The sequence below is a fragment of the Pelmatolapia mariae genome, linkage group LG10_11 (genome assembly GCF_036321145.2).
Source record: "Pelmatolapia mariae isolate MD_Pm_ZW linkage group LG10_11, Pm_UMD_F_2, whole genome shotgun sequence".
In the NCBI taxonomy this organism is placed as follows: Eukaryota; Metazoa; Chordata; class Actinopteri; order Cichliformes; family Cichlidae; genus Pelmatolapia; species Pelmatolapia mariae.
The window spans coordinates 4,000,947-4,027,748 of NC_086236.1; the positions used below are offsets into that span (position 1 = coordinate 4,000,947).

General features: G+C 41.3%; 1 protein-coding gene across 6 annotated transcripts in view; it reads right to left on the reverse strand.

Annotated features, from left to right (window-relative positions):
* sgcd (sarcoglycan, delta (dystrophin-associated glycoprotein)) overlaps nucleotides 1-26,802 on the reverse strand; it is a 423,553-nt gene that overhangs the window by 140,730 nt on the left and 256,021 nt on the right. For all 6 annotated transcript variants that reach the window (XM_063485458.1, XM_063485453.1, XM_063485457.1 and 3 more), the window contains one exon: nucleotides 14,679-14,864. In XM_063485458.1, the coding sequence (XP_063341528.1) occupies nucleotides 14,679-14,864 (186 nt within the window). The remainder of the gene's footprint in view (nucleotides 1-14,678; nucleotides 14,865-26,802) is intronic.

Below are 26,802 nucleotides of genomic sequence, written 5' to 3' on the forward strand. Positions count from 1 at the left end.
GTGACAATGGGAAGAAAAAACAACCTTTCAACAGGAACAAACTTCCAGCAGAACCAGGTTCAGGCCAGGGCTGCTATGGGTGACTGGTTTGGGGTGACGATGGTTGACTCTATAGCGACAGCATCCATCTGTATATACAGACCATAATGTCATAGATACAGGATTTGCCCTCTAAGGACTTTTGCTTTGAAGTTCATCTCTGCTGATGAAAAATGTAATCTGTGCATTTGTGGGTCAAAAACTGCTCTCACTGTAAAATGTGAAACAATTTCAAAATGTGACCTGTGTTTGTGTGCATGGACATGGGTGAGTGAATAGTAAGTTGTGAGTTTTCCAGGAGCTGCAAAGCCTCCAAGCCTGTGCTAGCTGGTACCATCTTGGTCTAGAACCAAGCAACTCCTCTATGTTCCCTTTGTGAACTGTGAAAACACACAAAGATTTATCAAGTTTCAGAGTGAAGGCAAGCATTACTTTCTTGCCAAAAACTTATTAGCGGTTCATATCCGATCCAAGTTTTCAGCCTTAGGAAATTAATCCAATCTCTGCTGATATTCAAGAGAGTTCCAAAGGTGTCCTAAGCTGTTTGGAGCTGCAGGAGATGACATGCAGGCAGAGATGTGTAGACATTTCTGTGGGAGATTTTTGGCTTATTAAAAGATACCATTGTGGCAAACATATCATTTTTTTAGGATGCTAAAAGGGAGCATGCTTTCTCCACAAAAATCTGTTGGGAGTCACAAACAGCAACAGAAAAATAAAAAAAAAGACTTTTACTGAAGCAAATTTCAAAGGAGATCTTTACCAGCTCGAAATTCTTATTCTTCCGTAGCTGTGGAAGATTTAACATTCAAAAATAATCTGCATTTGTCTTGTACTCCTCCCTTCATCCTCTGTTTGAAACAAGCTGTTTTACCTGCCATTAAACCAAAAGCATCTGTCTTCTGATTGGCTGCCCCTCAGAGACAGAGTTTCAACAGCAGGTAGGTGGAGCCTTAATGCTCAGATGTCTATTTTGAGTCTAGTTTAGGCTGAAAACCTGAAAATGACCATTCAGAACATTTTGAAAACCACTGATGGCTGCCGTTGCTACCTCTCAGCCTCCCAATAGACTTACCTGTGGTATTATTGTATGGTTTTCAGAATACATGACCTCTGACCTTTCCATTTCAAAATCCTGCATTGCCTTGTTCTCAAGTTTGATCACAAACTTGGATGACCACGCTGCAATAATGCCCCATAAGCCATATAGTTTAACCACGGATTGTCCAACTCCAGTCCTGCAGGTTTTAGATCTCACCCTGGGTCAGCATACCTGAATTAAATGATTAGTTCATTACCAGGCCTCTGGAGAACCTCAAGACATGTTGAGGATGTAATGTAGCCATTTAAATGAGCTGTGATGGATCAAGGACACATCTAAAACCTGCAGGAGTTCCCCAACCCTGGGTTAAACAGACAAATCTGATTAAATCTCTGGCACAGCTAATTATATGAAACTTTGGCCATGTTTACTGTGAACAACCACCATTGTAAGAGCAGGAAAAGCACAACACAGGTCCCCTTTAGTTACTTGCACTCCTTTGAAGTTCCAAATGGCAGCAGGATATAAAACAATCTGCTCACACTATTACCACTGGCTCAAAGTGAAGGAATATGCAATCTTTTTTAACTTTCCCAAGAGCACACAAGATAATAAGTGTAGTTGAAAGGTCACTTTGACAAAGGGTGGCACAGAAAGCAGGGTTTCAAATTAATGACAATACTCCAACAGCCAGAAAACTCATATTTTGTGGATGAGGGTGGTTAAAAAGAAGTTTCTTTTTTTCTAAGAAACTTTCAGGTCTGACTTTCTATTTTTAGTCCTATTCAGTAAAATTCCCCAGAGGCGCCCTGAGACGTTCGATAAATAATTTAATAATGACGGTTTGGGTGGAGGCAGAGTGTCTGGATCTCTTTTATAGGGGAAAAGGATTCTCAAAACACAGAACCAGTGAATACAGAACAAAGGGCAAAAACACAGGCGCACATTTAAATTTTCTTTATCTATTGTAAAAATGACAGCAGCTCCAACTTCAAATTCAGAGACAGTTATGGCCTTGACAAATTTACTGATGGAATTTGCAATTAATGAACAACCAGCCACAAAACAACATCTGGCAGAGAGCATTCTGGGAGTTGGTGAGTGCTGGTGGTTTGACTGGAGAGGAAGGTCAAGCTCCCCCTCTGGGTTGGAGCTGCTGGCAGTACAGGCCTCACTCACGCCCCTTCTGGGACTCGATAAAGCTGAGGCTTTTGGTTCTACAGCCCAGTGTGGTGCTGCTGCAAACCTCCACCTGCTGGCTCCGGCACTGTCTCCCAGGAGCAGTGATCCATATCACACAGTCACAACAGTTCACCTAGCTTTGCTTTAAGTACAGGCTCCGGTGGGGATAGCAGGTACAGGGGACGGAGAGTGTTTTCTCTTATTTGTCCCTCCCTCCTCTCATTAATCTCTCGCTGGCAGCAGGGAGCGGGCAGACCAACCGCGGTCGCGTGTCCTGTTAAAGTGCTCCGCTATAACAAAGTTAACTTGTGCCCGTCTGCATAACGATGTTTTGTAAATCAATTGCCTTCTTTGAATATGCGCTGTGCACACAGTATTATGAATGCCTGAAAGGACCGGGAAATTATCTAAAACGGTTGAAATTACATTATCTAAATTTAGACTCAGAGATGATCCAACCTTTCTGTGATGGACTGTGACGACTTCTTCATTTTGATTTAGATCAGAAAGGTTTTCAGTCCCATTCTGGCTGCAGATACTTGACTATTTTTGATTTAATTAAGGTGACTGAAATCATATAAACATGTGCATGATGACCGAGTGCAGTGGTTTCACATAAGCCATATTTCAGTGACTATCCACCATTTAAAATTAAACTATTTGGACTCAGCTGCAGTTTAGGTAAAAGTAACCTGTGTTCAGTGTTGGGGAGTAACGGAATACATGTACCGCCGTTACGTATTTAGAATACAAAATATGAGTAACTGTATTCCGTTACAGTTACCGTTTAAAAAGGTGGTATTCAGAATACAGTTACTTTGTTGAAATAAATGGATTACACGGCGGTATTTTCCTGTTTCATATTGTCGCGGGTCAGGACTGTTTGGGTTTGTTTGACAGCTACGCTCTGTTGTTCCAGGCGGCAGCGTTACGGTTGCCATGGTTACAGGGTGACGCTCTCTCTCTCTGCGTGTTTCCTGGGTGAGAGAGCGCTTTTTTGTTGTTGTTGTTGTGCTAAGCTAAAAGGCAGAATGCTACAGGCATAGCTCTAAAGAATGTAGCCTCATGGGCAGTGTAGTCCGTGCTGCAGCGAGAATGGACTGCCATACACGTTATGTGTCTGTGAGCGAGGGAGGGAGATAAAGGAAAAGTCCGAGCTGTCACGGAGCAAAAACGGGAGCTGGAAGCATGTAAATATAATAATAACCACTGCAGCCAAGAAGAGTGCCTGACGAGCCCAGCTGTAAGTAAGCTATTAAGACTCAACTGTACACTGTGTTCGTGTTTTCCTCCGGAAAAAATAAGTTCCGTTGGAGCAGCCTTTCAACGCCTCTCTCTGTCTCTCGCTAGCAAAGTTGACCTACACAACAAAGTAAAGCTAGTTTTCAGCTACCAGCCCGACACGGAACCCACCGTATTAGTCAGAGGTCCCTTTACTACGGTTCGGAGCCGTGGACCTTCAGTAACAGTAATAAATCACAGCAATAGTACATTCACGTAGTTGTAAACAGCATGATAATATATTAAGTAATCCAAAGTATTCAGAATACGTTACTCTCATTGAGTAACGTAACGGAATATGTTACAGAATACATTTTGGGGCATGTATTCAGTATTCTGTAATGGAATACATTTTAAAAGTAACCTTCCCAACACTGCCTGTGTTACATTACAACAATACTGAATTTTGATAGTAATACACTGCTTAAAGAAATTAAAGGAATGCTTTTTAATCAGAGCACAGCATGAAGTCAGTTAATCTTCTGGGATATTCATCTGGTAAGTTAAGTAGTTTCATGTGCTTTGGTGTTAATGAACAGGTGCAGTAGAGGGGCAACAACGAGACGAACCCCGAAACAGAACAGTTGTACCGATGCCCCTGTGACCTGGACCCCGGGGTAAGAAGATGGGTGGATGGATGGGTTTCTTTTATCTCTAGTTTTAATCCATACTGTACAAGTGATGCCCTCAAATTGGTTTTTCAGTTTTATTTGTCAAAACTAAACAACAAAACCAACACCAGTGGTGCAAGATTTATACCCAAATACTCGGGAAAATATGTATGTCTATATATATTTTTAAATGACCCCAGGCCAGGATTTATGATTTATTTGTAAGACTGTGAAAATGTACATTGGGAAATGGCAATAGTTAGCGATCCCATCCTGTGAATGAGACACTAAATGAGGCTAAGGTGGAATCAGAAAAGGTTTTTTGGACCAGCCTGGAAGGACATAATTCCTCTGAGGGTTTTTTAAATTGTATTTCTTCATCTAGGTGTGCGTGGGGGGCAGATGAGGTTCAGATAATCAAGATGAAAGGAAATGTTCACTGAAGGCTCTCCGGTTACACTGGTCGCCTCCCACCTGCAGTCAGCTTCTCTGGCTGAGAAACAGGCCTGGTTTGCTGGAGTGGAAAGCCCGGGTGGGAGGGCAGCTAATACATCACTCACCCTCCCCCCTTTAACTCATTACCTCACCGACTCCGGTCCATGTACATGAGGTGCAGCCCGTTTAATCTGTCTCAATCTGAGAGTCCCCGGCTGTCTTTGCTGCAGCGGCGAGCCTATTTAAAATAATCGGTGGCTGAAAATGCAGCTCTACGAGCTGTAAGTCTCCTGAGACAGGCGAAGAAGTAACAGACTCGTACACAACTGCATGACAAACAGCACACAGGCATAAAGTCAGCTGGAGCCTGATTGAAGCTGCAGATCTTACAGACAAAGCGCATCATTACAGCCTACAGATCCTGCACAGATCCACACTTTCAGAGCAGATCGGTGCGTAAGTCTCCTGCCACATTATCCGCTCTCTGCACGACTGATGCAGCGATTCATTTCTGGGTCTCGCAGACCTTTTCAGACAGAAGCAGCTGCACAAGAGTAGGAGCCCACGGGGGATTTCAGCTGCACTGTTGTGGCTGATGACATAATGAAAAAGGAAAAGTGGGTGAAATGAAAGTGGCTGCTCCTAATTAAGTACAATCTTAATTAGCAGCATTTTAACTCTTCATTTGAAATTTATGGTGATTTTATTAACTTTTAATGACTTGCCTGCCCTGAGCTCTTCTTGTTTCTGACACGGCCTCTGAAGCCCAGCTGCAGGTGGCCCATCGTACCACAGCTGCTTTAACCCCCACTATAGAAATGTTCAGCATTGCATATAAAACACCCAGGAAAAGTGTAAATATATTGTAAATCAAATTAAGAGAGAACAAAATGATCCAGTGGTAAAGATATTCTTCAGTACTGATGGAAAAACAAAAGTAGATTCTTACCCAGGTCAAATTCTCTAAATGTTTAGGAAAGGTTCCTAAATGCTTCCTTTATTACCTCCTTTAGTAAAGGAGACACTGGAGCATCCTTCCCAACGTCAACTTAGATTTCAAAGCATCAGATTGTTCATGGAAACAACATAACTGACAGGCGATGCATGTAAATGCATATCCCAGTCTGGATGGGGTCACTTCTTCATTTTGCTGGATTGCCAGCTTTTAGGCTCATCATTGATGACTTTTACTAGAATGATAATGAAAATCTTAATAAAGGCAGGAGTTAAAGTGGATCAACTTTTCAGTGGGAAGTCTATATGTGACTGAACAGCAAGGCGGAAGAAGAAACATTTCCCAATAAAACCATTTTATTTCAACATTATGACAGATGAGTCTTTTTTTAAACCTTAATAATAATTTATTCTTAATAATCAGGTGATATTTTTCAGAAGCATGTCAGCTCTGAACTAACACAGCGGGTGAAGCAGCTACGATGACATCAAAGTTTCAGCACAGCAAGCATTAACATTATTGTACAAGAGCAGCTGGATTCTATGATCAGATCTCTGTTCCTAAGGCCACGTGAGTTCTTCTTCACACCCATCCTTGACCTCTTGATGGTTTACATGAAGCAAACGTTAGGAAAATGGACATTTTTAAACATCCAACTGCCATCATTCATTCTGTACATTGTCAAAAAAACAACGCATTCCCCAAAACACTGCTGTTTAGGGAAAGGCCAGAAGCTCTTTACATTTTAGAAAACAACACATTTTAACAAAACAGCAGATAAAGAGACACAACAATGATTCAAACCTGAAATACTGCACCATGTTTGACTGGTGAGTGCTGCAGGGCAAGCAGGGCATTAATGCTTAGCCAAAGCTGTGCATGTGATGCAGCGAGATACGACATTAGTAAAAGTGAAAGTCGCTCCAAACTTGTCACTTTCCGATCTGAAGCCTCACGGCTGGAGGCGAGTGCTCAAACCCAACCAAACGTCTTATGTAAACATTTCCATTCGTTTCCCCGCACATCATTTTTACACTCCATGGTGCACAAATAATTTAATCGCATTGGTGTATCTTTGCTTGCTTGTGTGAACTCAACAGTGTTCCAATTGCATCAATTGATAATCTGCTGACCTGCACTAATGCATGACTTCAAAGGGGCCATTTGTAGAGCATGGAGCTCTCAAGTTGAACTTGACACACATTTTCATAATAGCTCAGAATACCGAGGAGAGCATTTCCTCAGATGGGGAAAATGTCATGCAGTAATATGTGTGACCTCATGTGTTTCTGCTCAAACAACCAGCAGCTGCATCAAGTGGATCTGATGACTTGATGCACTTTTTCCACAAAAGGAATTCTGTTTGAAGTTCATCTGAAAGAATTTAGCACCCAACTATATGTTTGTTTTTTTAAACATAGCATTTGTGGGATGTGTTTGAGCTGCAAAATTTCATTAGCAAACATTCAGGACAGAAAAAAGACACCATAAGAAACTACATGTTTGTACTAGGTCACGGTACACTTCACTGATGTTTGTTCCCCTGAAAGATTTGAACTGTTTGTCTGGCACAACAGGCTGATGAAATCTAAGTTGGTGAAATATATCAAAGAAGATCATTAGTGAATCTCTCCATGGAGGAAAAATACACTCCTGCAGTCAGGTCCAAAAGCATTTGGATATTATGCAATTTCTGTATTTTTGCCTCGGTAGGCCACCACAGAGGATTGAGATCAAACAGTCAAGATGTGTTTTTACACAAGAACCCATTAACTGTTTAGGAACTTTTGATAACCATTTTTTAAACATAGTTCCCCATTTTCAGAGTCTGAAAAGGAACTGGAGGGAATACCAGAATTTTAAATATGTGGATTGTTTTTAATACTTTAATATTTTAATACTACTTTTCTGTCAATAACTGTCTGAAGCTAGGAAAAAAAAAAAGGAGTGGTTGCATTGAATTCTTTTGCATTTTGCAAATGACTTGCAGGCAGTTGCAGTGCCCAATTTGTTGTCTAAAGGTTGCACATGCAACATTCCCAACCTGTGGCCGACCTCTCTGCACAGGTCACCTGGTGGGAAGTTACCTGTCTTAAAGCAATCACAGTCTGGCTTGGACAAAGTTCACTCACTCAGTGGTTTGCAAGCACTCGTCGTCTAATCTAACCTATAAACAACGTCTAACAATCAATTTGAGTCAATCTGCAACTCATCTGACTCAACTGGTTGCCAAATGATTCTATTCTAGTTCTATTTCTATATCAAAGCAAGGCTGCCCTTATTCTATTTTGCAGTTGTTATATTTTGTGGTTTTTCCCATTTCAGACCTGTGAGGTAAAGCCTTGACTGTAGACGGCAACACATTTGGAACAAACAACAACCGTTTTGTGATCTTCACAGTATTATCACAAACACATTACTTGTCATTACCACCTTGAAACCATTTCAGTCTGATAGCAAACTGACTCGGTCTAACTGCCATCTAATCCCCATCATGAGTTGCTTTCAAGACTGCAGTTGATAGAATGTGGTCACAGATCAGGTCCCCGACTTAGAAGCAACCATTTCACTGGACACTGTTGCAGCAATTGTGGTCATGCTGCAGTCTCCAACTACTTTCTTTGTAGTTCATCTGTAGTATGACTGAAAACCTGATATATTGGGTTTAGATCAGATGATTGACCTTTGAGTGGAAAAAAAACACCTACTTTCTTTACTTTGAGAAACTCTTGGGTTGCTTTTGCTGTGTGCTTTGGGTTTTTAATCATTTTTACTTTGAAGAGCCATCCAATCAGATTGTCAGGTGTCCAATTAATGTAAAAATGGTTGTATTTCCTAAACAGCTAATGGCATACTTTTGTTAAACCCCTTCAATTAAAGCTGAAACTCTGCACTCTGATTACATGTCGAGTATGATTTGATTTAAAAGTCGCTGTGCTGGTGCACAGAGGCAAAACTACAAAAAGTGCAATTTCAAAAAACATCTTAGCTTAAATTTAAAGAGATCTCTGGCAATTCCACCTTAAAAGTAAGAAATATCCACCTGCAGTGTAGCAAACGACTGGTCGCCAGTGACGCCAGGGCAATAACTCTTAACTCTTAATAATCATACATGCAGGGTGCTGTTGAAAGGAGGTTGTTTAAAGACCATCCAGGCAACAACAACAAGAAACAACAAGAGACACTTTGTGTGACAAAACTATCTACAGCCATTTTTTGTAAGAGTGAAAGGCATTAAGGCTAAATGTAGGAGGAATTTAATGTTTATGCAGGGTCGCTAAGTGCCAATATAAAATTCACATTAATATAAAAAATAAATAAATTAAAAAAAAAAAAAAAGCTCAAGTGCACAAACATTTAGTGCCAAATTTTGGCATGCATACCGACACAGTACGACAAAGGTTAAACTTTGATTAAGGGGCCTCGTTGTGCATTTTTAAGTAACCTCAGAGCCTCCTACACACACAAGCATCCCTCTCCCTCATGTCCACTGCTTGTCCATATTCATTATTCACACATTTCTATTATTGCAGTCTGGAAGTGACGGAGTTACGCAGAAATGAAATATTTACACTAAACCTCCTGTTCCACCTCCTACTCATTCTAATCCTCAGTGAGCACAGCTAATTTGAATACATTCATTGATTTGATAAAAAAATTAAGAATTAAAAGTGATAATTTGACTCTGGATTAAACAGCAGACTCTACTGCTGTGCTGGACGTGGCGTCCCTACAACGTCTTTAATTACCTTTGATGAGGAGAGATCAGGTTCGAATTCAGATTTGTGTAAATGCTGACCTTTGAAGAACTCTGATGATCGTATACGGGAGAAAGAGCCCAGTGCAATCTAATGTTTAATTAAATAACTTTTTTTGTTAAAACATGTAATATAACAGTTTGGTTTAGCAGTTAAAATAGTTACTTATTTGGTTAGGTTTCCAAACTTGCAGTCTGTTAAAGTTGAAAATACTTCAGTTTTTTGTTGTAAAGCTAAACAAATGTTTGAGTCTCTTGGACCCCCAAATCAAACAAAACTGATGTCAAACGTTTGTGCTGTGAAAACTTTTGTTTGTGCCGTTTTTGTTTTAAAGATATTAATAAAAGTTTCTAGACCAGCCTCTTTCTACTTCCTGAATGACTGTAGGTGGTGAAAGCCAAAAGGAAACCAATTCTTCTTTCGACCAGGAGAACCTACACTGGCACATGGAACGTCGGGTGAAATATAGTTCTAATAAAAATAATAATTAATGTTTAATTTGTTGTCAGGTCCACCTCTGTCAGAAGGACTTGCTGATTGGAGCTGGAGGTGGAAGCAGACGTGTCTTTCCTTGGTTTGCTGCGACTTTAAATCCTTCCCTTTTGAAATGCATCTACCACATTTCAAATGATTTCCTTATTCTATACTCAGCAGGGTGACGCATTAAAAACATTCTAACATTCCCTGTGCAGCTCTCTGTCAGAACATACGGCTCAGCTTCAGAGAAACTGCTTTCTGATTTATGTAGATCTCATATTAAAGCCCCGCTGTGAAGCAGACTTCATGTTTTATTCACAGCAGCGGCCATGTGTTGTGCGCGCACGTGTTTCTATGTGCAGTGTACTGAAAATGTGTCTTGTACTCTGTTGCATCTGACTCGTCACAGGGACAGTGGATTACTAAGCAGGGAGACAGACGGCAACAGCAAGGAGAAATAAACGGGAGAGAAGCAGTGAGGGAAAGAGGAACAGTCTGAGGCACTTAAAGCTCATCTCGGAGTCTTAGAGAGAGCAACGCGGTTGATTTGGATGAGCTGGGCTGTATAAGGATCAGTTTAACATTTTTTATTACGCACACAATTCGTGATTTATAAAAAACATGAACTGTCAAATAGTTTGGGGCGGTTGGATTAAAGATGCGCACGAGCACATACAGTAGATTAGACATTAGATTACACATCTTCAACAGAACCTTTTAGTTTATCCTGCTTTGTTGTTGTTGTTTTAATATAAAAGCCTTTTGTAAAGTCTTTGCTTTAAAAAAAAAATTCTAAATTTGATTTGTTGTATTTGCTGATGATAAAACAGGTGAGACGGCAAATTTCAATCTCTTCAAGTCCAAGATCGAAGCTGATAAAAGTCAAGAATCACCTGGACAGAAACAGTGGCAGCCTACCTCACCAACTCTGTCTGATCAGCAGTGAAAGTAAAGCACCACCAGAAGTCATCAGAACCATATACCTGCTGAAAAACGGCCAAAAACATTGTCTTTTTAGTATTTTTGCCCTTCTTAACTTACTGATTTTATTGTATGTCATGTTTTGAAAATGGTCTCCAGTATTTTCCTGGGTATCAGTATCACATTTAGATTCTAGGATCGACTGCAGAAAGACAGCAGAGCTGGTGGACCTCACACAGCCCAGTCTGGTGAAATGTAAAATAATTGCATGATAACCTATAAAAATAAATAAATGAAATCTTACCCATTTCATTTCATCTTTGTGTGTGCCTGTAAGTGACCAGAGTTTATCAGGCTGACAGCTGTGAGCAAGAAGCTCTTTTTCAGCATAAGCGATTTATGATTACATAAGTGAGTTATTATCTGTCAAGAAACTCTCCTCTGTCTGTGGAAACTCTCAGAAAAATACAAAACAGAAAACACATCACAATGAAAGACACTCCATACAGTTAACTGCAATGTTCTTCAAGACAATAAAAGCCTTTCTCCACCACTCAGATCAAAGCTGTGTTGACCGTCTTGTTGTTGACTTGCAGTCTTACCGGATATGTGAACATTCTTATTGTACTTGTTCTATCAGTGGGCAGCGCACAACACTAGGCAATAAAACAGAGTACGAATGAATGATAGGCAAGGGGCAGGCCATCGACTGCTGCAGCTTCCAGGTGAAATAAAGTGGAATTGTTGCCGTATTTGACAACTAAAAAACTCACTTGGGTGTGCACAATGTCGTGTTTCGCCTTCTGTGATCAAACCAACAACCACTGCATCATCTGCAAACATGTTGCGATCGTGCTGTTCACCTTTAGCTGCGACACGGTTCGGTTGAGACGTGTTCTTCGAGTGTCAATTGCAGATAAAAGTGCACAAACGCAGCACATTCATGTTGTTTTAGTTGATCACGATGACGGTAAATTCTCTGCCTAAAAATAGCACCTCTTTACTGCTTCCACTTTTTTTGATTGAAGTCCAGTTTGTTTTGCACCTCAGTGAGAACGTGAACGCCGTTATCTCAACACTGTTCACTGCTGTAGGTGTTAGCGATCATGGCGATCATGTAAGGTCTTTATGTTTTGTGTTTTTGGTACAAAAACTAGTGAGTGAGGATTTCCAGGGTTTGTGAACATTGAAACAAACAAACCAGTGTAAACATGAGTATTCAATCATGCATTAAACAAAAAGATTCAGGAGCCGATACATAATTAATGAGTGGTGTATTTCCAGTGATTCTTAGTGGATTTCAGGATTGTAGATAATGACGAGAACAAACTAATCTATATTGATAAATCATAAATGATTCATGAATATCATGAATCATGTGATAATGAGTACACTGACCGCTTTATCATGAGTGGTCCCTGATTAAGTCAGGACCTGCCGACGAGCAGCACAAAGTAGTTAAGGATTAGAAAATATCACCGAGTACCATGAAAGATGCCTCATACAGCCCAGGCAGGGAGTACTCCCACATTAATTCATCAGCATAAAATAATTACTTGCTCTTTCTGTGCTCTCTCAAGTTAAGTGGTGCATCAAACTGAGAGACTACTGAGTACTGAATCATTACTGTCTATAAGTTAACCCCAGCAACACACATCAGGCACGACTGCATCGCCTCACAGCTCTGAAGCTGGAGCTGATATTCGTTCCTTATTCCACCAAACGCTCTGAAGCGCATTTCACAAGCGTCCCAGAGTCGCTTTCTGCTCTGTGCCACTTAAAGCAGTGTCCGGTCTGTTTTACACAGAAGCCACTTCAAGCTTTGCAGAGCTGGAGGGCAGGAAGTCAGACAGAGAAATGCAAAGAGAATCCGGTCAAGCTTCAGAATGAAAGACCCCATGCTGACTAAACGGCCCACTGCTGAAATGCTCCCGGTGTGATTTGAAACTGTGTGAAGAATGACACAAAAAGAAAACCCTGCATCAAACACGGGCCAGATCTCAGCTCGGTCTTTGATTAGAACAGTCAGCTATCTGTTTTAATTTCTCTAAGCTTACATTATGCTCATTAACACACGAGGGAAATCCCCCATCAGTGAAGCGGATAAATGTCAGACCACGCAATGACCGACATCCAGTGATGTTAACAATTTGCATCATGAAGCCAAAAATAGATCTGAAGCATTAATCGATAAAAGAGGTTAGACAGGATCTGCTGTGCACGGGAGCATGGCTGCTGGTTACACTGGTAACACTGGTGCCAGTTTGGATTCAGGAGACAGACACCCTCACTATGTGTAAGATTAGGTTTAAAACTTTCCTTTTTAATAAAGCATATAGTTAGGGCAAGATCAGGTAACCCTGAATCCTCCCGTTTTTACGCTGCAGTAGGTCTGGGCTGCTGTGGGCTTCCCATGATGCACTGTTTATACACCACTCTGCAATGGTTATTAATAATCTCTGTCTCTCTTGCACAGTGTGTCCTTGTCCTGTCGTCCTCCGCTCACCCCTAACTGCACATGGCACATGGCCCGGCCCCGCCCCTCCCTGAGCCTGGTCGTGCAGGAGGTTTCTTCCTGTTAAAAGGGAGTTTTCTTTCCCACTGTCACCTGGTGCTTCCTCACAGGGGGTTGTGTGATTGTTAGGGTCTTTACCTCACAATATAAAATGCATTGAGGAGATTGTCGGGGTGATTTTTTACTATGTAAGCAAAACTGAATTGAATTGAATCTAAATGAACTGGTTGTTTTTGTCACGAAGGAGGCTGGGATACTAACAGGCCTGTGGTTCAGATAACATTAGCAGTTCAGATCTGTTGTTAAAGACTTCCACTTGGATATGTAGCAGACAATGACACAAAATGTCTGCAACAGAGTGAAAGCTCATCTACGTTAAATATATAAAAATATTACTTAGCAAATGGGATCTGTGGAAAGTGCTGTATGAAAACAATCCGGCAGTGCCTGCTTAGCACAGAAAATAGAGCAATCTTGATGCAAATTAGTCTGCTGTGTGATTCTCCGGTAAAGTTATTCATATGTGAAAAAGCAGAGCTCCAAGCGTTTGTTTTGTTTGATGTAGTGGTAGCACGGAGGAGCTCCGGGAAGAGGAGGAGGAGGAGGAGGAGGGCGACAGCTTTACAGTTCAGGTTTTATCCTTTAGATCAGGTTCAGTTAGACAAAATGCAGTCTGTGTGGTGAGAACAAATTGTTTTGTGATTGTTTTTTTACAAGATGGAGACAAGTTGCAAAGGAGGAGCAGAAGAAAAAAGGAACGCAGCTGAAAATGGAGTTATACAGAGGAGTCGTATAAAGGCAGTTTCTGAAATTAGCTGTAATTTCAAAACAAGTCCAAGACGCCTGATGTTTCTCTCATCGCTCAAACCACCTGCAGAGGCAGTCAATCTGCCGAGCATTTCACCAACAAAGTGTGCAATCAACTGCATGAAAATTTAAAAAGCTATCACATCTGAAGCTTATGAACAAGTGAGCCCTGGTGTGTTATAAATAAATAATAAATAAAAGCACGACATCGGAGTGAAGCAGAGGTTTAAATGTCGTGCGGTTACAGAGATGAACCTCACAGACAAAGGCTCAGTATCTAATGATTCTGAATGGGCCATCATAAGCTTCATATTTCATGTAACATAAAGGTTGATTTGAGCTTTACGTCATAACTTACAAAACTCCTTTTATCGCTACACCGCAACCTTCCACGCCATTCAGGTCGTTGTGGTACGCGCTGACCCGACGTGTATTTATATTTCTCAGGAGGTTCACGTCAGGTTGTGTAGAAGGTGGCGGTGTAGGGTTAAGTTGGAGACCCAGTTATGGCGGAAGCTAAGACGTAGATCTGATGTAGAAGTTTCACTCACATGTAAGGAGGAAATCTAAGCGGTGTGATGACTGTAAAACGAGCATTTTAAGGTCGTGCGAGGAAACGCCAGCAGCACGCAAATGTTAAAAAGGTGCGACTTACTATGGTGAAGTTCATGACTTTGAGGATCCAGATAGTTAGTGCCAAGTTGATCAGGATCAGGATCATCAGCAGCAGGACGAAGAAGTAAAGGCAGCGTTTCCTCCAGCCGTATATTCCCACTTTGTACACTTGTGGTTTCTCTGAACTCTGGACATTGTTCCTATGAGTGCACTGTTCTTGGGTCATCTGAGAGGAGACACAGAGAATAAGAAAGAAATGATTATAGCTGAGGGCAGCACGCTGACCTTAGGGTTGCTTACTGCTAACAAGACTGTTTCTCTGGGGTTTGCTGAAAGCCCGGTTCGCACTGACAACATTGTTTATTTGGATAGCTTTTATAAGGCAAATAAGTGTCATGATGCTGTGTTTTTTGTCTCCTGTGGGCTGCCGTTTCATCTGAAGAGATGATTACAGGGCATCTGCATAGTTAAAGCTGCATTAAAGCTGCAGTAGTCACAGATCTGTGAAAGGCAAATAAAACCAAACAGCACAAAACCAACTACATAAAACATCACAAGTACAAAACGGGCAATCCACTTCCCTCTCAGTTTTAGGCCCCACTCCTAAAATAAGCACCGTGTACTTAATCAGTGGGTAAATGTGCTTCACAAACTGCAAAAAAAATAGTCATTTCTGACATTTGGCTTCACACAGGATTCTTCCAGAGGCCTATAGTATAAAGCAGCACTTGGCTGGATAACTTCAGGTTTAACCCTGGGATTTTGAATTCAGTAACTCAAATAACCATGATGAAGGTGAGCAGAAGAGCATCTTTGCAGAAACAACATTTGAAGCCTTGAAGCAGATGAGCTACAGCAGCAGAACACCATCCCTGTCAGCTGAAACTGAGGGTACAGTTCATACAAGCTCACCAAAATCAGATAAAAAACACATTTCCTGGTCTGATGATGGATGTTTGCACCAGGTTAATACGTCATGTCACAAATCACACATCATCTCAAACTGGTTTCTTGAACATGAGTTCACTGTACTCAAATGTACCTCACTGAATGCCACCAAGCGTTATGGAAGTTTTCGAAGCCAGTCTCAGCAAGAAGTAACCAATGAAGTGTTGGATTAGCGCGGGTGGCCTTTTCAGCACCACTGGCATCAAAAACATGTTTTGGTCGCACTGACGCAACATCTTTCAAACAGTAATGGTAAATATTTCAGCATTCATCAGACAAAAGAGCAACATTTCTATTCATCACAGTCCAATCATCGTTTGTCTTTGAGCTCTTATTGGGTCTTCACCGTCTCCTGAGAAAACTGTCTGCCTGTTTAGCTGCTAAATGTTCCACTGGTGCTGGTGTGGAACAGCAATAACAGCATCAATTTACTCTAATCTGCCCTTTATGTATTCAGCCATTATTGTAGCCCCTTGGGGCTGCAGGATGGAGCTGACTATGATTGCTTGGATGCAGCTCTGCAGAGCCTCAGAGGAAAATGACTTTAAGATAAGAGATTGGACACAACTGAACATTACTACAAATAACATGCCGTAAACATTCCTCTCACATACTCCTATCCAATAGCTCTCGTTTGAGTCACTGACTGGCCACTCAGTCCTTGGCACAATGAAAGAGAGTTTAGTTAGCAATCGCATTGATTGATTACCCCATAAGTGGTCTATAACTCCATTATAACCCCTTGCCCCATTGATGTGCCGATAGCAGCGATTAATGATGATTCTAATTGTCTGCCTTTGATGATGAGGAGGCATTGTTCACTTCTAGCGCCATAATAATGGCCTAATAACTCTGTGGAAAAATACAATTTACTGTCGGTCGCGCTTTGGAGTGCGTGCCTCACACCACCCAAGCCAATTGTTTTTGACAACCACACACATTACCCGCTAACTGAAACAAATGGCACAAGACAGGGCCCCGGTGAGAGAGTGCTGAAAGCTACAGAGGAGACTCCAAAACACCAGTCAGCAAAAATGGGGAAATCTCATTGTGTATGGTCCGATTTTCATTTCTGTGTGAGGGGAGATGCAGAGAGCTGAAGAGGTGCAGCTTAGCAACGTCTAGGCTGATAGATAAGCTTGAAATAAGCAGTGTGAGAATAAACAAAAGCCAAGAGAGGCGCAAAGCTATCCAAACGGAGATTGTTCTAAAATAGTATTTAAAGTGGACACACACACACACACACACACACACACACACACACGTCACTGTGAATCTTACTAGTTTTAAATGCAAAAGAGCTGAAGGTTATTATCCTCGTGGCAAATTTTCTCCTTGTTTTTCTGGCTCTGAATTGGCCACCTTCCTTAATCTCACCCGTGAAGCTGTGATCGTCTTGTCTGTTTATTTCAATTATCAATAAGCACCAGAGACATTTGAATTTCTGAAGAACTGAGGATACAAATGGAATTGAAAAGCCGCAGAAAATGTCAAAGGAAATCTGCCCATTTCTGCGTGAAATATCAGGGGCCGTTACACGAACACGACACCAACCCTGAGGTCTTTTGGCAGCTGGGATCACAACCCCAAGGCCGTGTGTGATGTACGGGCTGAGGGACCTCTATAGCTCTTCCTGTAGGTAGTATGCCTGGGAAGGGTAGTCCACTCTGAAAATCACTCAAAGCCCTCCACCACAGTGAGACGGCACATCACGGAGGGAAGAGCTTAGCCTGAAGGCGAATGTAAGTTTAGTCTATTTAGGTTTTCACGCTCATCTATAGCCTCAAGTCGTGAATACTGACCAAAGCAAAAAAAATCAGGCTGCAGATACAAGCAGCAGAAATGAGCTTCAGGCCACTGGCTGCTGCTTTTCTGTGTCCCCATGGCGAAGGAGAGAGGGAATTTTCAGTTGCTCTGCTCATTCCTTGATCTGAATCTTGATAACTGGGAGAAAACGGAAAGGTAGAATTCCCAGTAGTCTATTACATTACTGGACTGGCAGACTGCTTCGAGGGCAGCTGTAAATTCTCAAAACGATGTTTAGGTGAGGATATCGGTGACCAAAGATAAGAATCCATTTTATTTATTTATTTTTGTAATTACATTACTGCAATGTTCACCCTTGATTATCTGAGGCTGACCTCGCAGTTTACACCGAGTGCCCGAATCTTTGGTTCAAAACATAAAACACAGGCACGAACACAACGACCAACAGCTGTGTGAGAAAAAAAATGGCCCAGGCTGTTTGATCAGCTCTCTGGCAATATCCTCGCAGAGCCTGGGAGAGGGAATTAATGATGCCCCTCATCATGCACAACACTTTCTTTTCTGTTTCCATCTGCAAGAAGCCCTTCCAAATATGGCTGCGAGTCATGGCAGACAAACTGCTGTCCTGTCCAATCACCCGTTTCAACAGAATCCTGTTCAAATGACATTTGTTTACAAAAAGAAGCCTGGTTATGAAAACACCCCCCCCCCCCCCACATACACACACACACACCTACTACTACGACGACGACACAAGAAACAGTCAATTTCTTTTCTCTAGATTCGTTTTCTGATTCTTTTCTTCCTTCTCAGGTGTGACAGGTACAGATAACTGACCCTTAAACTGAAATGAGAGGAAAACTTCAAGACGAAACAATTTGTCAGCAACATTTGTTAAGCTGAGAAAATTAAAGAAGTTTGCGCAGAGTTAAAGTCTTCAGAAAGAAATTTGGAAACCAGCAGCGAATAAACCTCTGAGATGAAACAGAGTTGAAGTGAATAAAAACAATTTCTAATTCCTCCAAATCCTTGGGCCACGCCACTCAACTTTCAATTTCATTCAGAAATAAAGCTAATATCTTCCAAAAGTGCAGTTTATTCAGACAGATTTGATGTGGTTTTGTGCAACTTTCACAAAATCTGCTTTGCAGAAACAGAAACTGAACTGAAAAAGCCCTTGAAGAAAAAAACCCACAAACATACACAGAATGCTTCAGGAGTTGCCAAGCTTCTCCAGGTGTTGTGGAGACGACAGCCTCGGCAGCTTGGCAGGAAAGCAAGTCTCCCAGTGACACCAGCATCAAGTCAGATGGAGAAGTGTGTGTGTGTTCCCATCCATTCATGTGTAAATGTGTCATATTTCAGAAAAAAAAAAGCTTCCACGATCTGAACGCATTCTGTACTGAATGTGTTTCCAGTCAGGGTGGTGAAGGGTGAAGCAACGTCTGCAGCAAGCAGGAACAACTACAGAAACAAGGCTTTTAAAGTCTAACTGCTGCTGCTATGCTTTCACATTAGCGCTTTGGGCTAGTACACACAGGCATGCATGTTAGCAATGCTCTAGCATTTTCTGCTTGGTTGGTGCTGATAAGAAAAAGTAAATCACAAACCTAATACAGTAAATTTTTATGAGTTTATGGGCTCAAAAATGATAAATGGTCATATAGAAAAGCTGAGGACGGCATGAAAGATGAATGCAGGTGCCGTGACATCACTGGGTTTGTGAAGTCTCGTGATATATTGATGTTTTAAACTGGATGATGAGAGAGAGGCATATCAAAGTGTGAAAGTGCACGCTCACTGGCTAACAGCTCGTCAATCACATCTCGTTAGCCAACGTCACTTGGAGTGAAGAAAATTTACTAATTAGCCTTTTTTAAAAACTTTAAATATTGACCTACATTTTCACTGAAAAGTATTTTTATGGGAGACAAACTACTGTTAGCTCAAGTTCTCTGCAGCCCCCTGGTGGCCATGTTCTGCCCTTGCTTCACTTTTTGTATCTTTTCATCTTTTATACTGTACAGAGTTACTACGTTACAGCAGAACAACTTGAATGCTCCTCAGCATTGATTTTCCAAAATCGTTTTCATACATGAACTTCTGTGGGAATCGATCAGGGACATTTCTCGCCGTTGCTCTTTCTTGCTCGAAGGACACAGATCGGAAGTAGTCTGTGCGGTTTAAGGAAGGCGTGGCCTGAACAGATCAGGATAAATGATGTCCATCAGCTAATTGTTAATTATTATTAGTATTTCTATTTGCGCAACACTGCAATTCAACGCGACACAGATCTTGTACAAGGAAGCTGGCAGGTGAAGGAGCAGCTGATGTTGGGTCTGACTGCATTGGACATTTGCATTCTCACATGCGCCACTTTTGGGGGGGGTGACCAGGAAATGTTAATGCCACAATGCATGCTTAAAACAACTGAAGTCTCTGGCAGTCTGTTGTACCTTAGACTGCTATTCCTCTAAAAAGATTATCCACTCACTTAGTCTTTTAATGATGATGCTGGGCTGCACTGTCTCACATGGTGGGATTTTGTCACTGTGGAGGCCAAAGCATGATTCTCATCACTGTCGTCAGAGCATTCCGAACACTTAGGCCCAATGGAGGGACACCCTGTCATCCTGGGAGAGACCACTCTTATCAGCAACCTTTAGCTCTAAGGAGACAAGTGGATCAAAAATGTGCCGGCAAAATGTTGCTCAAAGGAGAACGAGGCTGTCTGACCCCCTCACTGAGAGTCCACCTCCCACCTGTCTGCAATATGCTGAAGGATAATTACTGAATTTGCTTTCCACACCTCTGTGGACCAGTGTCTTTGTGCTATTTTACTCAACTCTAAAATGTGCATTCATCTTTTTAATAATGTGCTACACACTGAAAACCTACAATATGACACACCTCTTATATAAGACAGAAGAATGTTTACAGCCTGCAGTGAGAAAGGGTTACTCCTGTTTTTCCTCACATATCACACCGGTGTCATTGAACGTGCACGGTTGACCACACTAGCTTAACCGGAAATAATTTCCCTTTTGTGAATATTTCCACTGAAATACATTCTGGCTAAACTGCCTTTGCTGTTTATTCTTAGGATCAGAGATTTCGATGTATAACGCAGATATTTGGACACAGGATAGAGTGACAGCTTTGGAAATGGATGATTCAACGTCACATCATCAGTGTTTGAAATAGCCATTATGAAATGCACTTACGTTATACAGACACAATCGCTGTAAATATTTCTTGACTACATTATATACTTTTATTCTACACCAATGATTAAAGAGCGACTTAAATGGGATATTAAGTTAATTTATATCATAACATGTTGTACTACATAATACCATACTGTCCCATACCATATTATAAACTATTTGTCGTGGAGTGAAGAGAGTATCGACCAAACATAGACACTGATGATGACCTTAAAGTGAAAGCGTATTTTAATGACAGCAGGAAGAGAATACAAACAAAACCAGAAAGTGACAAAGACCTAGACTAAACAAACCTAAACTGGGAGCAACTACAAAAATAAGTATAAAGAAACCAAAGACCTGAGACGTGGAACACAGCACATGAAAACCAGCGACGAGGACCCTGCACCACGGTGAAATCCAGCAGGAGATACACGGATGATCCAACAACAAACAGAGGAAGACAGAGGGCTTAAATACACAGAGATAACGAGTGAATGAGACACAGGAAGAGAGCACAGCTGGGAGTAATCACACACAACGAGCCCGGGCGAAGCAAACTGAAAACAGTAACATAGCACACGAGACTGTCAAAGTAAAACAGGAAACACAAGACAGGCACAGAGACACGGACTTGACACTGAAACAATGAGAGGCACAGACATGAAAACAAAACGTTACACAAGGAAGCACAGAGGCAGAAACCAAGAGACTAGACCATGACACTATGAAATAATGAACTATTCTTCAACTTATTGTATACAAAGATACATGTCTTAGTCTCTGTATCTTTGCCTAAAATTGGAAGCATGTTTTTTAGAAGTAGTAAAGTGAGAGAATGCATCAGCCTGAGCAGCTCAATACCGTTTATGGGGCATCCAATAGCGCCATTTTGTTGAAGTGAATGGTGTTTCTTTTCTTTTTATTTGGTGTCTGTGCCATGATGATTTGGGCTTACAGCAGCACTGATACAGGACTTTCTTCAGATCACACTTAGGTCTAATTATGAGATGTAACCCTAACCTTGAACCTCATCCTGTGGTTTCTTTCCACCATCATCTTTCCCCCACACTAATGAAGTAACTGCAAAAGTTGAGTCAGTCAAAGAAAGGTCAAAAAACTAAACAAACAATATATTACAGAAACTGGACTCCTGGCTGGTCCCCTGGCAGACAAACCTCCACCACCACCACCCTTCCACCCTCTAAATGCAGACGTTTCCACTCTTTAAAAACAGGCTGTTACTTCTTGGTATCCAGTTATTGGCTGTCAAGCACCGACGCCAAGGGGAACCTTACTGTTTATATCTCAGAACACGGCGGCTCGACAGACAGATGGCAACATTATTCAAAAATTCAAACGCAATAACAAATTGCTAATGGTTTTCAAAGTTTCAGGAAAGTGCACATCGCGTTAGTGGGTTCTTATTCCTTTACATCTACAGTATTACGCTGTGGATCTACTCGCCTCACAAAGTATATCACAAATCAAATAAATGCACTGCAGTGATGAAATATAACGGCTCTCTCCTCTGTGCTTTCTACACAATTTCCATCCATGCACAAAGAGTTCTGATAGCTTTCCAATAACCTCTTAGGCTAGTGGCTGACTGAGAAACGAATATGGGGCTGGGTTCAAGCAAAAATAATGGCCAATCTCATCAGAGCGGAGGTGTGTGTGTGTGTGCGCGCGTTAAGAAAGTGGAGCCGAAGAGCTAGGGAGGAAGAAAATAAGTGGCAAATTGGAGGCAAATCAAAATCATTGGCCTTTGAGTCTTTTTCCCTTCACGGCTGCTTTCCAGTGGTGCCACTTGTTTAGCCAACTATTCATTCAGAGACCCTGAAGAAAACCCAATCGTGGAAAAACAAAGTCTGTCCCTGATTAGAGAGAGAAATGAGGTTTTACTAAATGTTATTGGTCATTCCTGCTGCCAAATAGTCGGGCAGCTCCACATTAGGACTTTTATAGACAACATGTGGATCGGTACCAGGACCCGATGGCTGCTGCCAGTGGATTGGCTATTATTGGGGCTTGCATGCCTCCAAATGTTTGAATACATGGAATGGCTGACAGCCAGAGGGAGTTTATTGGCCATTTCAATGTGTGAGTAAACAAGCAAGTGGAAATAAATTGTAATCAGCTGAATGCAAAGCAAACACTTCCCAGACTGTTGGTCACTGAAGGGAACCTATTGTGCTTTTCCCTGTTTTCTGTTGTGTTAATGTTACTGTTGCAATGACGGATGCTCATATTGAACACAGCTCAATTATGAGATGAGTATTGTAGAATTTCTGCTTTTATTTGTGGCTCTGTGTGGTTTCACAGAGTGAAGACAACCTGAGCAGAGTAGCATCAATGCCCAGTATGATTCAAATAAGGATTATTTTGAACTGTGAATCATGCAAAGCTGCTCTGGTAGAAAAACAAACAAAAAACCTGGAAATGACTGTTACAGGTCCGCTTTAACCTCCAGACAGACGAAGCTCAAGCGTTTTCTTTAGTTGGAGCACCACAGCCTCAGTTTTTCAGCTCCTTTTGTAAAACTCAACAAAAACATCAGAGATCAGCAGTGATGCAGTGAAAGACAGTGGAGTCAAAGAGCAGAAGAAATGTGATGAAACTCTGATGAAAGCTGCCTCCCATCTAAACAAGCTTTCGTTCAGGAAGTGTTTAGATATGAGGCATTCCAATAAAATATGTATTCACAAACAAAATAAACTAACAATGTTTGCTATCAACACTATTTAGGTAATTTAATACTGCATCATCCAACTATCACTGCAGGAACCTGGCTACGATGGGTTGGGGGTGCAGGGAGAAAGCCGGGGACGAATAACAACTAATGTTCAAATGCAGAGTGAGTGAAAAAAAGGTGAGTGAACAAGAAACACTAATGCATCATGGGAAGCCCCCAGCAACCTAAGCAATGTCACTAAGGGAGGATTCAGGCTCACCTGATAAAGCCCAAACTGTATGCTTTATCAAAAAGCAAAGTTTTAAATCTGATCTTAACAGTAGATTACTATGAGGTCTTTGAGAAGGACGGAGCCTGATTATTTAAGATGTTGTATGTGATGAGAATGATTTTAAATTTAATTCTGGGAGCCAATGAAGAGAAGCCAATATGGGATAAGTGGGTATTTTTGGTAGTCAGACTTGGCCCTGTCTCCTTCTGGACACCTGGAATGTCTGTGTTAGAAGGCTGGAGGTGTGGTGGTGACTCTAGTGTTTCACACATTACGTTTGGGAACTAAAAGGGAACAGATGATGTTTCTGGTTCACAAAAACAATCTTGCATGTTCGAAACTGACAGGCTGGGAGTGACAGCCCCGTCTCACTCACGCTCTAACACGGTATGTCATCTATGAGCATGGAAATGAAGAAAGGCGGCTTCTCTTTATGGGTTTAAAGGACTGTGCATCACACTCTGTTGGTATTGTTCCTACATCACCATACACATGTAGCGCTTGGACCATTAGCTGACCAATCATGTTAGCGTGATATCACAAGCTATGGGAGAATTTTAATCCTAAACCTTTTCTACACAAATTTTTAATAAAATCAACATCGCTTGTTGTTTTGCTTTGAAGAAGACCCCGTGTCTCCTGAGAGAAAGTTATGATCTATCTACTCAGTCCAGTCTACACCAACATGAACTTTGTTGCTGTTTTTGCTACACTGGCCCCACGTTTTCACATCACAGAGCTCTGACATCACACATGGACGTGTGTGTTCAGGCTGATTTTCAGTTGTCTCTCTGAATGTGCGGGTTCTGCACACCCTTTCCACTACAGCTTCATGATTGTTTTTTTGATTTGTGTAATTAGATTAGTCGTGTTTGTTTGAAGGCAAAGGCAGAAGATGTATTATGTTGGCGAGATAAACGGACCAGAAGCACCTTTTATGTTTCTGTTCAGTGTCAGTAGGTTAAATGGTTGTGCCGTTATTGCACTTGGTAAATAAAGGGTTTTTTTGACCCGTATTCTTAAGTGCTCCAGCAGTTCAGCCTTTTGTCCCACTTTGTTGCCCCTCATTAACACTGAAGCCATGCGCTCAGTGCTGCACCACACTGCGCTGTCTCACTGGCCCATTACAGATGAAACAATACTTACAAATAACAGTAAATAGTGTAACGAAAGGTGTGACCTGCCCACGATCAGACACAGCTGCTTTTTATTGATTAAACAAAAAATATAAAAAGAAGAAGAAAGCAACCAATTTTACTAGTTTATTCTGCCATATAGGCGTGAAGCCAGGCCCAGAGCCAGGCCTGACTGCAGGGCATAATGAATACTTAAACAGCTGAGTAACTTCCTTTTCTTTTATAATTGGATACAACTATAAAGAAGGTTTATTCTTCACCTCTTTGTTATTTAAGTGGCATTAGCAGGCCTGTCGACAGCATTGTTGAGCACATGATTAGGATAATTTGGCAAAACTGTTCTCCTCTACCCCAGGAGGAAGAATCGTATCTGTTATGCACGGTATCTCAACACAATATTATTTTTTTAAAGAAAAAATGTGAATACCAAAATCTGTGCTAGCAAGTAAGAGGTGAGAGAGGCGTCCTTTTCACTTTAAAACTCAGTTTGATCATAATAAATAGTGGTGAGCATGTGAGTTCAGATCTAAGATCCTGCATTGACATCTTATTGGTAGCTCTTTAGCTAAGCAGCCAGCGAGGAACATGTGGAGATGCATTTGTGTGCAGTCCTCCAAAAAGCCAGCGTAGCTCAAAGATGATGCTAAAGGTTTAGAATGAATGTTGAAGTCAGCAGTTTTCATTGTTTGTAACAATCGTCACTCTTTAATGTCACGGGTGAAGCTAAAGGACCACCAACAACACGAACGGTAACAGGCGTATCCCCTGGTTATTTTACATAACCAGACTCTGAACCTGGTGACATTAGCACCGGCAGAATCTACACACAGTTCTCCAAAGCTCTACATACCACTTATGCACTACCAACACAGCACCAATCACGGACTTTATCTGGGCATGATAGTTCCTGCGGCCCTGTTGCCATGGTGAATGAACTCATGTATCAAGGTTATATTTGAGATTATACAGTGTCTCTCTTTTAAAAAAATAAAATAAAATAAAAATTAAAATTAAAATTAAAAGATTATGTCTGCTGGTGCTCTCTCTAGAAAACATATCCAGGTTTTTTGATGGGAATTTTCATGCAAATGAAATCCTGTTTAAATAAATGTCCCTGACTCCAGCAGTGATAGTTTTATGCTCTTTGGTATGCTTTCATAAGTGCACTTTCTCTGTCTGTGGAATATTGAAGCTCCATTTTCATAGTAAAATATCTGAGAATTATATTTCTTTATTCCTAACAAGGAGAGATATCAAGAAAGTTTCACATTCTGCTTCATCTCATAGACAGAAATCAAAACAGACATTAAAAAAATGTCTGTTTCATTTTAATTTCATTTGTTCGGCTTTTGCTGTATTTACTTTTAATAAACAGAGAAAATTAAAAGACAAACTGTGAAATAATTCTTACTTTTTTTCCAAATACTCCAACATGAATGTAGTTTAGAAAGAAAAGAAGTTGCCATATATTTTGACTGTGGTCGTGTCCAAATTCATGGGCTGCATCCTCCTGAGGACGCATTTGTAGACCAATTACGTCACAGCGACGCGCCGAAGGCTGTCCAAATTCGTAGACTCCTCCGAATGCAGCCGACAAATGCGTCCTCCTTTTCCCTGAATTTGAAGGATGGGTCGGGTGTGTCCTTCGTGGCCCACCATATCCCAGAATTCATAGCGCGGCCCAGCCAAACTCCGGTTTCCAACAATGGGGGCCGCTACTAAGTTTTAAAATTACTCTTACTAATCTTTCTGAGTCACAAAATAAACTTTTACCATATTTTCAGGCGAGAAAGTAGCTGTGTAAACATCAAATATCTGCTCGGTTTATCAAGATATCGCATATTTGAAAAAGCGCCTCGACGTTTTCGGAGACGTCTGTTACCCACCAACTCGATAGCTGACCGGGAGCTCGAGGGTCACTGAAGCCGCAGAGAACGGCACAACTCCCGGCACATCATTTTCAGATCACCGCTGACTTTCACTACTCAGGTTAAACGTAATATATGTCACTTAGACAACCTAAAAAGGTTATTGTTGGGCTTTTTTCAGTGTTTTGTTTGTTCGTGAGTAAATCGGTTTGGCTGAAATTAAAGTTATTAGATTAGATTAGATAAAATAAAACTTTATTAATCCCTCGGGTG